General features: G+C 38.1%; 1 protein-coding gene across 5 annotated transcripts; it reads right to left on the minus strand.

Moving 5' to 3' along the window:
- Positions 1 to 3784: 3784 nt before the first annotated feature.
- On the minus strand, positions 3785 to 11433 carry znf740b (zinc finger protein 740b). Of its 5 annotated transcripts, none has more exons than XM_038287392.1 (6): positions 11312 to 11418; positions 8069 to 8221; positions 7649 to 7882; positions 5139 to 5397; positions 4861 to 4979; positions 3785 to 4729 (listed from the first exon to the last, which is right to left on the minus strand). In XM_038287392.1, exons 2-6 carry the CDS (start codon positions 8108 to 8110, stop codon positions 4580 to 4582), a joined length of 804 nt encoding a protein of 267 aa, XP_038143320.1. In that variant the 5' UTR covers positions 8111 to 8221; positions 11312 to 11418; the 3' UTR covers positions 3785 to 4579. The 5 variants fall into 5 exon arrangements, with proteins under 5 accessions (XP_038143320.1, XP_038143317.1, XP_038143321.1 ...); XM_038287389.1 differs by having other exon boundaries at positions 7613 to 7882; XM_038287393.1 differs by lacking the exon at positions 8069 to 8221 and having other exon boundaries at positions 7613 to 7882; positions 11312 to 11433.
- Positions 11434 to 13345: the final 1912 nt, after the last annotated feature.

Raw genomic sequence — 13345 nt, forward strand, 5'->3', positions numbered from 1 at the left:
TTCAACTGTGCAGTCATGGAAAAAATTATAAGAGCACCTTTGTAATTAAAAGAACTGATTATGCAATCACTAACTCCTGAATGCATCATGTGATTACAACAAAAATACATCAAGGAATGCCTAAAAGTAATGTTTTGGCAGTAGGCCAGAGCTATAGATAAGAGAACTCAATTGATTTTGGAGGGTGTTAAGAAAAAATGGAAAATGGTGAGATATCAACTCTTAAATGTAACACTTATGAGATATTTGTTTTAGGATTATATTCGTTAAAAACAGTTGTATCTTGAGTTGTACCTGGCATCAAAATAAACTAAAAAGTAAAGGATTAACAAGGGGGATTTATTACATTGATATTATATCATTATTAAAACAACTGCATAGGCCTATTAAGTTTTCATTTATATACAGAGAAAAAAAAATAGCCAAGCCATCACAAAAAAAAAAAAAAAATGTAGTCACATTATTTTTTAAAATCCTTTTAGATCATTTATTTTGATTCAGAATATTATAACATTGACCTATATACCCAATCTTATAACTGTAGCATGGGACAGATTTTTACCACAGATTAAACCGAAATATCTAAGATCTGTTTTAGAGGCATTTTTAAGGAAAGTTTGTACCTTTGCATCATAAAGATGGGTTAAAATTGTCAGCCCAACAATGCATATTATTACAGATGGACAACTTTATAAAGAAAAAAAGGGTCAGTATAAATAGAAAAGTGAAAGTTATCTTGAAAACAAAACCATTAGATCTTCATTATATAAAAAAAAACTTGATAATGAAGATCTAATGGGAAATCGGGTAAACAAAAATCTAACTAATGTAAACTGCTAAACTGTATGGTAAAGGACAGATTATAAGATGACATTTTACAAGTTCCATATACAACAGATACACAAATTTACATTGCAAGATATTGCATGATGTATACAAACCGACATCAGAAGGCTCATCAAAAAGGGAAGGTTCCTTCTAAAGAATATAGGGCATGTGATCTAGTTACTTTAGTGACAACTGTCTCATTGTGAACCCCCCTCACTGTAGACATGTCTGCATCAGCGATTGAATCAATACTCCAGATACTACATAGTTGTGCACATTGCAAAAGCCGAACCTACCTGTGCTAATTTCTATGTCCAAGACTTGCACATGGAGCAGTGTAGCTGCACTTCACTGGATTTTTAATAGCTTTCCAGCTTAGAGACCCTCAGGTATGAGAAAACACTATGTGCTAAACACATAGATTTTAGCACATGCTAACCAAGTAACATTGAATTAAAATAGTGATTCTAACTAAACTGTAATTCATTCATACAGTCAAGTCAGTGTGACAAAAATACACCACATAAAAGACTTTCCCACCTCAAAAACATATTTCTTTTGGCTTTTTTGATTTGTACATTTATAGGGGGGATATATAATCTGTGTCTGCTGGTTATAGGGAGGGGCCAACTGAGCATTTGCAGTATCAGTATTATCAATAAAGTCAATAAAGACTTGTTGCAACCATTACTTGCTCTCACTTTTCCCTTCATCATTAACTAAACTACTCTGTTATAAAAAAAAGTTTGGGGAAGAAATCATGTCAAGGTTATGCTTGTTTATTTTTTTAATTATTGGGTAAGTTGGTTTGATTTACGCTTTTTATTTCCTACTTTCGTGAGAGTAACAAATGCATAAAAAAAATAAAAAAAACTGATGAAAAAAGTTAACTTTCAAAACTTTTATTTTGAAAGCAAAGAAGCTGGAGGAAGAATGAAGATGCAGAGAAATAAAGATGCAGGGGGGGGTAAGGTGGGAATTTTTGGGGCCATGTTATCTGCTGGTGTTGTTCCAGAGTCTGATCAACTCTATAGTCAGCACATCGAGGAGGTTTCTGAGAACTTGACACTTTTCTAGTCTAGAAAACAAACTACCATGACCTGTGAATCCACAAAGGCTCTACAGAGTAATGCCAAGAGAAGGGTTGGAGGCTCAAGAGTCAGGAGTCTTGCATTCAAATGATACACAATAAATAAACGGATCTGATTTCATATTTTAACTTTCTTATAAACTGAATTTCAAACTTTGATAAGCTATGTGCGGTAATCAACATTATCAGAACATAAATCTTAAAATATGTCCCTTAGTGATGAATTATCAAGCAGTTTGATCTTAAACAAATTTAGCAAATATTTTTGGTGATTTTTAAACTTATTTTAAAATTAATCAGTTTCTTAAATTTTTGCAGTTTGAAACCCTAGATTTTCCTGCTGGGCTGAAAGTAATGTCCTCATATGGTCATGGCTGCCATCTGCTGACATAACTGGGGCACTACTTATTTTGAAGAAAATGACAGTTTACAGCCTGAGCTATATTCAACCTATTCTGAATATCAGTCTGGGTTATCAGATAGATGATCTACTGTAAAATAAGTAATCTTTATTCACAAAGAAAATGTCCAATAATACTTTTTGTTGCAGCAGTGTACATGAGCAGCCTTTACTGTTAAAAAAATAGACAACAAAACAAAAACCTTTACTGGGAGCTAAAACTGACCTTGTTTCAATGTTGACACGGCAAATGCTGAAAACCTTTATTTAAAAGTAAATAAAAAAAAAAAAACTTAAAATAAAATCTATACAAGCTTATTCCGCAAATACATGCAGATAAAACAAACAACAAAAAACCTCTAACTAAGAGCTGTTTTTTAACTGAAATTTCAAAGATAGCTGCTTTCACGAGACTACAGACTATACCCTTGTAAAAACTCTGGTTAACTTTTGGAGTTCAGGTCCAAAAAACTCTATTTCCTACACCTAAGACAATTTGAATATATTTATATATATATATATATATTACCTTCAAAAGCTGTAAAATGTAAGGGAGAGGTCCTATACTTTAATCTACATTGCTAATTGCAATAGAGTTACCCAACTATGACAACATTTTAGTCTACATAACTGTTTAAGTTACACGTTGCATCATGACTGAACCAGCATCTTCGGTCCAGTGATTACGGTCCCATCTGAAGTCTTTCCCAGCAAAAATCATCCATCTTCACTGAAGATGCTAAAAGTGTAAGGGACCAAAAAAATAAAATGACACTGCAATCAGCTGATGGGCGGAGGCCAAAACTGGAAATCTATGAAGGAATTTTGGCTTTAACCATTTCATTTGATATCTGCAAAGGTAACAAGCAGGAACCAGTGGAGAAAAATGACCAATACTAAAATATATTGCAGGACTGGCACCAGTTTAATCTATTAAGCTTCCATATTGATAACCTGAATGCCTCTATTAAGACAAAAGTCTGTTGAAGTCACAGGTGTCTTTGCTTCATGAACAGGAAAAACAAGACATCAGCTGAATCTAAATGCATACCCTAACGTCTAAACCACTATATAGAGCGGGGGGCTTTATAATAGACTTTATGAAAAACTCTCAGCTGACCATTCACTGGACATTCGTGACCCCTATATAGTGCTCTATAGAGGGGTTAGGGCAGATGTTCAAACACAGCCATCATCTACTAACAGAGAATCCAGATGTAATGGTTCCAGGGTGCTTCGTATTGCAGGCATCCAAACATCTGTTCCCGCCCCCCAAAAAATATGTTGAGCCATCTAAATGTTATGACAGAGTAGCAAGCAATATCAAGGGAAATCCACTATAAAGTAAAATTAATCCACATGGTTAGCCATAGGTGCAATAAGTCTGTGAATAAAAACAATAATTTGACGTTTTTCAGGTGATTTCTTTCTGCAAGACCGTGTAGCTGTTTTGTAGTGGTGAGTAGTGGTGGGAAAATAAACTAAAATAAAAAAAAGTAGTGGTGAAAGTACCACTGGTAAAAATAGTAGCAGGAAACACTAATCTAAGTGAGAAAAAGCCAAGTAGGTTGGAAAGTTTCTTTTAAGAGGAACCCATAATCCAAGCATGCCTTCAGTCAGTTTGGACATTAAATGCAGTGAGACTGAATGCAGTAGGTTGAATATTAGATTAATATAAAAATAACATGAATAAAAAAAACCTTTGGGGAATTTCTATTATATTTTGAGCAAAATTTTCCAATTATAATTTGCTGGATGTTGATCCTACAACAAAATGTTTGTGATAAATCGTTTCTATTTGAGTTAGATGAAAAAAGAAATCTGCTCCATGCATCAAAATAATCGACTTTCTTGAATTTTGTGTAAATAAACCCATATAAATACTTTACATGACAAACATATCAGCAACCAGCTGTAATGCTTTCTTAACTGTAGAACGCTGATGAAGGATTTTTGATTTTGAACTGAAATATACTGAAATTCCACATTATTTCATTTGAGTCTGCCCTGTGAAGTGGCAAGCAGGAGTGGGTTTGCATGTCGTTCGAAAGGATTGCAGTTCTGCAAAGTACCAAGCATTGCCTTTTTGCAGTTCACCCACTGCCATAACCTTATGTCCAAATCAGTTCATCTCTGTCTTAGCGTCTATGAGATGTACAAACTCCACTTCATAGTTGTTATGAGTCTTCAGCTAAGGTTGTTTTAAGGGTAAAACTCCAGTGATGTCGTGAAGCTGGATGCTGGGATTCGGAAGCTGAGGGTCAAACAGTGAGACGGTTGCTGGAGGGGTGGAGGGGACTCCAGGAAGCTGTATGGGCAGTTGACTCCTGGGAGTACTGGTTCTCCTCTTTGTTCACACCAGTCGTACACAGTCGCCTGTGTCTCAGCAGCCTGTCAGTCCGAGAAAAGTTCTGCAGAAAGGCAAACAAAATCTTTTGACAAAATGCAGAAGACAACAGCAGCTGTGGGATTTTAGTTCGCCATAAAGTTGTAGAACATCTCATAAGATTGTTGTTTGCAAGGGAAAACATTTTAGACAGACCTGATGGCATCGATCACACTGATAAGGCTTCTCTCCACTGTGCACTCTCTTGTGTCTGTCCAGGTGGTACCGCTGGATAAACCGCATATCACAGGCATCGCAAGCATATGGCTTTTCCCCTGGAAACAATTGCAGAAGTGAACAAATAATCAAAATTCTCTAGAAGTTGCTGCTTTATAAAAGTTAAACTCAAGGAAACTTCAAGGCAGGTTAATCTCGCCAATTTTTTATTTTGTTTTTCCAACATCAGAAACAGAAAACTGCCTCTAAATTCTCACCTGTATGCGTGAGAATGTGTCGTTTAAGGTGGTAGCTGCTCCGGAAAGCCCCGTAGCAGTGATCACAGATGAAGTTCTTCTGAACTCTTAAGGAACTGTCATCATCCATATCCATGTTTGGAATCAACACTTCCACTTTCTCCTTCACTTTGTGGGACGACTTTTTGTGCTTCTTCTTGGGCTGAGAATTCTGGTTTGTCTGGACATCCTTCCCATCAATGATCCTTGATGTGTGATACTCCCCATCTTTGCGGATAAGCTTTAGAATAAGAGAAACATAGCAATGACTGGATATTCAAATTCAAAGCCGTTTGTCATCCTGAACTGCAGCAAATAAAATATACACTAAATCTTTAACATTTAAAAAAAGCACAACATGTTATAATCCAATTTGGAATAAACAAGACAAACGTATTTGTCGACAATGAGGCTTATACTGACTGATTCCAAAGGTGGAGCCTAGTGATGGAAAAAAGACTTCCTGTAAAGTGCTGGAAAACAAAAACTGCGAAAACAGAGCTAACGAATCTCTGTCTTTCCAGTTCCTCGCTATGTTTATCGAATGCAAGCAGGGTTGTTTTAGCTTATTATATCAGGCGTGATTGGTGCGTTGTTATGAACACTGAGCTCAACGTCATCAGGTAAATTTGCGGATCAACCTGGGTTTGGTGTTACCACTGCTTGCCGATTGGAGCAGAGCCGTTTTGAATGCATTTTTTACCCATGTCACTTGCAGAGGTTGGATATAAATTTCTCACTCAGCATTTCAGTTGGCGGTAATACGCTTAAAGTGGGTTTGCCGCCACATACAAAGATAAAGAGAGTCATAGCTGGGATGAAATATTGGTTAAAAAAAAATGTAGTTTTAATTTTCTAAATATCCTTCAGCCCCACAGAGGGACAGGATAGTTTGGAAAACTCTTTCCCTTAATGACTAAAATTATGATTTAAAGGCACACTATGCAACATTTTTCAGTTAATTAATGTGTTCCATAACATTTTGGATGATTAAATGAGTCATTTCAGGTTGAACAAAGGTATTCTCGGCCGCCCTGGTGGTCTGTGGGGGAAAAACCGCACTTGCAATTGCAGGAGCACCGACCCGCACCCACAGGCTCAAAAGTCTCTCGAGAGTCGGTCTTGCTTTACGGCGAGAACTGCTACACGCCCCCAGTTAAAAGCATGCTCGTTGCTAGCACAGTGGCGATCTTTGTGCAGCGCTGCTTTCACACCGGACACAGCAAAAGCAGCAAAATCGCGTCTGCTGCTTCCTTTTTGCTGCTTGTACCATTGAGTTCTGACGCGCGGCTGAAGCAGCTTTGCTGCTCTCGCTGCGCGGTGCAAAAGTGTGTCTGACGCGCTTTGGGCGGAGCTTCACTATCCTTTCTCTGCCTTGCAGCTATATTTGCTGTGATCAGTGGGAATAAAGTAGTTTTAATATGTTTTTAAGTGAGAAAATACACCTGAAAACGTCATCAGTGCAGTCAGTTCATTCAGATTATAATCCTGCCTTCCAATATTTTTTCTGTCGGAGCCGCTCAGACCCCCACATACCAGCGGTGCGCCGACAGTAGGAAGCCCTTCATCAGCAGCCTCTGGCTGGGTCGCCTCCTCGCGGTTCACGGCGGCAGCTGGTAGGTGTTTTTCATCTAAATAATCCAAACTGGAGGCAGCAGGATAATAAAAGCGAACATATTCTGCTGGTAGATTTCTGCATTTTAAGTTAATTTAGGCGTCAATAAACCGTTTAAGAGGAGTGATAATAGCGCTCTGATCATCAGCGCTGTGTCTCTCTCCCTGCCAGCTCCCAGATCAGCTTCTCTGATTGGTTTACGCGGTGCATCGAGCAGCAAAAATAAAATTTTTCCATCTCGAGCAGCAGCGCGTTTGCGGCGCGTCACAAGCGTCAGATGCTTAAACGCGCCCGACGCGCTGCTTCAGCTGCTCAGACGCGCTGCGCCTGCTGCTCAAAACGCGCCGCGGGACCTTTTGCTGCGCCTTGACGCGCGTCAACCATTGACTTTGCATGTAAACTCGCTGCTTCTGTCACGCCAGCTGCGTTCGCCTGTCTGCTAAGCTCAAAACAACCGCGCCTGGCTTGACGGAGAAACTAGGAAAACAGCTATGCATATTTACGACAGTGCACTTTTACTTTCGCCCTCTGGGGGGAGCCTCGCTGGAAAATCAACACCGGTTGCATAGTGTACCTTTAAATACAACTTTTTTTATTTACTTATTTATTTACTGCCTGAACAAAGGAAAGATAAAAAAGCAAAAAATTTAAGAAATGTGAAGGGGTAAATGCCTTTTCACAACAATAATGCAGTTATTGGAAATCTCTAGATTACAAAACACTGTAAATAATTATTAACATTTCCACAGTCTTAGTCCTAGACCAAATGTGTAACTAAATGGTTTTGAACAGAGCGAAATCAGAAAAAAAAAAAAAAGCAGTAAAAAGTAGATATAATAACCTTCAGGCATGGAGAAGTGAGCTGCATTTCTCTCACCAGTGGAGGACAGCTTCCTTCAGAAGCATGTCCCATGTGACTGTGATGACCTTGCCCATGGTGAGATTGGTGCCCTTGATGGTTTAGGCTGTGCTGCGAGTGCGTCTGGTGGCCCTCAGGACTGGACCTGTGGCTGTGACCTGAGGATGACATCATCTTCTTCTGGCTTGGGATGTTGTTGGCTTGCATCAGGGCCATGCTGGACAACACCGCCTCACAACCCAGCAACCCAGCCTGGCAACACAAACAGCAACACATCAGAGCAATCAGAGGGGGAGGCGAGGTTGAAGGACTCCTCATAGAGACCTAGAGTAAGGGAGAGGGGAAGCTGTAGGTGGAGGAGGGGGGGTTAGTATTTGGAAATGACAGAACAATGCAATCGTGAGGGTGATTTTTGGAGATGAAGAGACTTCCACTGACCCATTTCATATGGTCTCGAACTGAATTGGAATGGTGTGTCATCGCCGTGGTTTGAATGCGTGTGTGTTTGAGGGGATAGAGGGGGGGCTTCACTCAGGATGAGGGGGTGACAGGAGAGACCACAGTCCCCCCCAAATCATCAGGGGCCAAAGCCTGAAAATAAAGGCACACGGATGGATTTGTAACCAAGTATTTAGGTCAAACCTTAATGAGCACTTCTTATTGGGTAAGAAGGCCTCAGGTTTGGCACACATCAAAATGGAAAAGAAAAAACAGGTTAAATCAAATATAAAGAAATGATAAGACAATAAAATAAAAAAATGCATCTGATTTTTTCTTTTAATGTTATTATTATTATTAAATATGTCCCAAGCATGGGAGTATAAAACAATAGAAAACAAAAACTGAGCTGGAAGATCAAAGTTGTGCAAAAAAAAAAACAAAAAAAAAAAAAAAAACTACTCCAACACTTAAACACTTAACACTTAAATGAAATATGCTCAATTTGAATTACCTTAATAACCAACAATTATAATTTAAAGGAGGGTAAGGAGATAGATCTGAATTCATAATATTTGCATAACTGGTTAATTTAACAATCTGTTTGTCTTTTAAAATAATGGATACAGCTTCTTTGACATCATTTAAATCAGGCAACCTTTACTTTTCTTTATAGTGAACAAATACAGATGAAAAAAAGGAGTAAAGTTAAAGGTATAATTTGGAAGAATGAAAAAAAAAATACAGTTCTTACTTTCACCTTGTATTTTTGCCAAACCAAAAGTGCTTATTAATAAGATTGTTGCACAGAAGCAAAGCTAACAGAGAAAGGGGATAAAGCAATGCAGATTAATTGTATAACAGTCTGGCATCAGTTCATGAGAACCCACAGTTGTTGCAGAAACAAGCGTAGGAAAATCAAATTTTTTGAACAACTGCCAAGAGAGCTAACAACACAGATGGTGATATGATTATGTTAGATCATTTCATAAAAAAACAACAAAAAACCAAAAACATTTCCTGCATCCAGAATGGCTAAAGAAGAGGGATAAAAAAAGAAAATTGACCACCTTTTCATGTGAAAACAGCTACAAGCAATTCAAAACTAAATGCTTAAATAAAAAGGATTTCACAAGATGTATGTATATGTGTTTATACAACGGTTATCTGGTTCCTATATCATCCAGAAGTGGCAGCGTAACATATTTTACCTTCTAGGTCCCTGAATATCAAATGTAACAAAAACATTTATTCGCATCAGCTGCTGTATTTTTCTACAATGTTTTAATGTTTAAAGTGTGACACCCTTCTTTTCCATGAACTGTGTTACATTCTTCACTGGTTCATTATTTCATAGTTGCTCAAAGTTCTAGAATCTTTAGGAGAACAAGTCCTCTAACTGTAAGTTCAAAATGAAAAATTCCTTAAAACCCTGTAAAATGTACAAATACAATACACTATACAAAAACAATACACTGAAAGTGCCTTGCAAAGATGGTAAAACATCTTTAAGTTTTACCAGTCCATCATCTAACATTCAGTGTTTCTATTTGTGGTGAATGCAAAACATCAAACACAAAGTAGCTAGTAACATTTGGAGCTATAAAGATTTTTTTGTATATAAATTTTAATTTTTTCATTTCATTTGTTCAATTTCCTGTATGTTTCTTTCGGTTCTGAAGAGCTATAGACTGACCCCAACCGGTTCCAGTTGTACTTCAATCACATATAGACACAAACCCATCTGCTGCTGACTATCAAAAAGTCCATCAGCCCCTTTCATAGAATGAACTGGCTCAGATGTTTCTGTGATGACAAAGTTTCTTGATTCTTTTGCTGCCTTTCTTTTTTTTCTTTTCTTTGGATCATATTGCTGGTGTTTAGCTCTATTCCCTTTCTTTCCAACTAGCTTTAGACACCTCCCCAATAACATGATGCTACAACGTACATTTTTCCTCTGTGGGGACGGTGTTTTTACGCTGATGTGCAGTGTTACTTTTCACCAGGTGTAAAGTTTTGCATGCAAGCCAGGAAGATTAACTTTGATCTCTTCTGACAGAAAATGCATTTAAGGTGTCTTTCACATGGCTTAATGCAAATATATTCAAGATAAATGAGGTTGAAGTTTCTTTTACTGTTGATTTTTCCCGTGAATTTTACATCATATCAATATTTGTGTAGCAAACCTAAGTTGTGGATCTTTGCTGATTTTCAAAAGCTTCTTGGCAGCTCTCTGATTAATACTCTAGCATTAAGTTAGCAATCATGAATAGGCAGTTATGTGTTGAGTATCCAGCAGGAAAATGAACAACCATCTCAGTCTTAGTAACAGTATTTCCTATTTTGATTGATGGCTTTTATAATAGGATGCTCAAAAATGCATTATACACACACACATATATATTTATAATTTTTTTTCCCCCTAATGCTGTTTAAATTACTACATAAATATATTCCTGAGCACTTTAGTGTGATTATTCTGTCTTTTAAACTACTAAACCAATATGGACGCGTTTATACACAGTGTGTAACTCTGGATTACATTTTGGTATATCAGAGTAAAAAGAGGCTAAATGCAAACGCATGTCATATTTTTAAGATGCATTGTTTTCCTCAAAGGAAAAAAATCGTTTTATTTTTAACTAAACTTTACATTAACATCCCATTTGAATTACATGAAGATATGTGATTATAAAATGCCAAAATTTAAGAATGATTGAGGCGTACGAATTATGGTGACCAAATTCCAAATCCCCTAAATAGCTTTAATAAAATGTACTAGAATGGCTCCATTTATCGTTTATTTAAGAGCCATTCATAAATTCGTGCTTCCAAGCAATCGTTTTACATTTTAAATGAACTGTTCAGAGATTAATGCTCATTAGCTGTAAAAACACGCATTATAAATAGGCGTAAAACAGGCTTTAGCTAGAACTGATAGCGCTTGTAAGCGATAGAAAAAGCTTAGATTTAAAATATCCTTCTGAGTCCAATGTAATGACATTAGCAAAGACCACAGTATCCAAGAAGCTCTCCAACAATAAAGGCTTTGGAACAACTCTGGTGTAGCTACACTGGACCCCCACCCCCCGACACAGACAACAACAGCCAAGCAGCAGGCAGGCTGGCAGGGCGGGCTCAAAGCCTCCCTCGTCGGCTGCAGCGGCCAGAAACGGCCGAGAGGAGAATTTCACGTAGCGCAGAGAGCTGCGGATAGAAAACACCTCTGAGTAGAACGCTTACCTTTCGAATTATACGGTTTTTAGGAACAATATTTCTTGTCGTGGTTCCAATTTTTTCTCAGTTTACAAACACTGACAGGAAGTACTATCACCGGAAGTGCTCCCCGGAGAGCGCTCTGGTTGGTCATATGGAGGAACACGTGACCTCTGACCGCCTCTTCGGTTAGGGGCCATATGTGTTTAGGAAAAAAAAAAAAACATGGGATAGATAAATTTAAGAAAAATAAATAAAGGTTTTCAGGTATTAGTTGTATTGTATTTATTTGTTATATGTGCATAAATATGTAAACATTTAGCAAACTAATTTCCTGACTTATATCAGAGATCTGATTGTTCCTTATGTTCCTAACAGAGCACTTCGCTCTCAATCTGCAGGTTTACTAGTGGTTCCTAGAATTTCTAAAAGTAGAATGGGAGGCAGATCTTTTAGTTATCAGGCTCCTCTCCTGTGGAACCAACTACCAGTTTTAGTCCGTGAGGCAGACACCCTGTCTACTTTTAAGGCTAGGCTTAAAACTTTCCATTTTGATAAAGCTTATAGTTAGGGTGGCTCAGGTTATCCTGAGCTATCTCTATAGTTATGCTGCTATAGGCTTAGACTTTTGGAGGACATAGGGACCCCTTTTTCATCATTCTGCTTCATTCTCTCTCTGTTCTCCTATTCTGCAGAATCTGTTAGTTCAATCTCTAACCTTCTGCTCTCTCTGCTTTTCCTCAGAGTAGCTTTGCCTCGTCTGTTCCTGTTTGGCTGTGACGTCATCCTGGAAAGAAACATCAGCTGTGCTGCTTCTATCAACACCCTTGTTTATAGATGTTGGAGATCGGCCTGTTTTCCAGTATGGTCCTGTTTCTCTGACCGTGACTGAGTGGATGTGCTCTCTTCGTCCTCTGGCATGGGAGCTGCCTTGGAGCTCGTCTGCCTGGCTGTGTGTTTCCTGGACGGGGCCGCCTTTTACAGCTGCTTTTTGTATCTCTGCTTCTGTCTCCTTGAACCCCAGTCGGCCTCGGCAGATGGCCGCTCACACTGAGCCTGGTTCTGCTGGAGGTTTCTTCCTGTTAAAAGGGAGTTTTTCCTCTCCACTGTCGCTACAAGCATGCTTAGTGTGGGGGATTGTATTTGAGTCAATGAGTCAATGCAATCAACTGGTTTTCCTTAGATAGAAAACTTTGTATCAATTTGACTGTATGATCTGGTTGAACTGTAAAGTGCCTTGAGATGACATGTGTTGTGAATTTGGCGCTATATAAATAAACTGAATTGAATTGAATTGAAATTAAAGGCATTCAATACAAGACATGTATATTAAATGAAAATACACAGAGGCGTAGCCAGAAAATACTAATAGGGGTAGCCATTGAATATCCAATGAACATTGAGGAGTGGCCGAAAGGCACCAGAACCTCAGGGTCAATCTACACCACAGGTTTCAAACCGGTTCCAGAAAGGGCGTGTGGCTGCAGGTCTTCTTTCCAATCAAGCAATATCACACCAGACTCCAGTCACCTCATCAAGTGAGTCCAATCTGAACAAGATGACTTGATGAGATGACTGGAGTCTGGTGTGATATTGCTTGGTTGGAAAGAAGACCTGCAGCCACACGGCCCTTACTGGAACCAGTTTGACACCCCTGATCTACACTGTTCCAACAGGAACATGCACAACATCCATATTTTCTAAATAAAGACAAACTTTACTTTCCTGCAGCCTTTGCTAACAAATAGACGCATATATTTAAACATCTACGCTGTGTAAAAAAAATGTATAGTGGGCAAAATTCTTTTAGGTTTGAGTTCTGGGGCAAACATATTTCAGTTGTCATTACCTACTTTTATCAATAACCATTCTGAAAAAAAAAGATATTTAAATATACTAATATCCACATTTAATGAATTTTTATGTTATTAAAGTAGTTATTTAGCTATGATTTCACTGAAGACTCCTAGATGACCTGCAGATGCATGCAATTTTTATCTTTACCCCAAATAATTAAAAAGGTAGTTCTGAAAAGAGCATGAATTCTATATCTATCATCTT

This window comes from Cyprinodon tularosa, unplaced genomic scaffold (genome assembly GCF_016077235.1).
Source record: "Cyprinodon tularosa strain WSP-4 unplaced genomic scaffold, ASM1607723v1 ctg239, whole genome shotgun sequence".
NCBI classification, from domain to species: domain Eukaryota; kingdom Metazoa; phylum Chordata; class Actinopteri; order Cyprinodontiformes; family Cyprinodontidae; genus Cyprinodon; species Cyprinodon tularosa.

What these genes read in the sequence shown, in the direction of transcription:
- znf740b (XM_038287388.1), bottom strand. Translation starts at nt 7,948, where the DNA reads ATGAGGAGTCCTTCAACCTCGCCTCCCCCTCTGATTGCTCTGATGTGT. An exon ending in ACACATTCTCACGCATACAG is followed by an intron (nt 4,980 to 5,138) that starts GTGAGAATTTAG and finishes AATTGTTTCCAG; the next exon opens with GGGAAAAGCCATATGCTTGC. An exon ending in AGTGTGATCGATGCCATCAG is followed by an intron (nt 4,730 to 4,860) that starts GTCTGTCTAAAA and finishes GCCTTTCTGCAG; the next exon opens with AACTTTTCTCGGACTGACAG.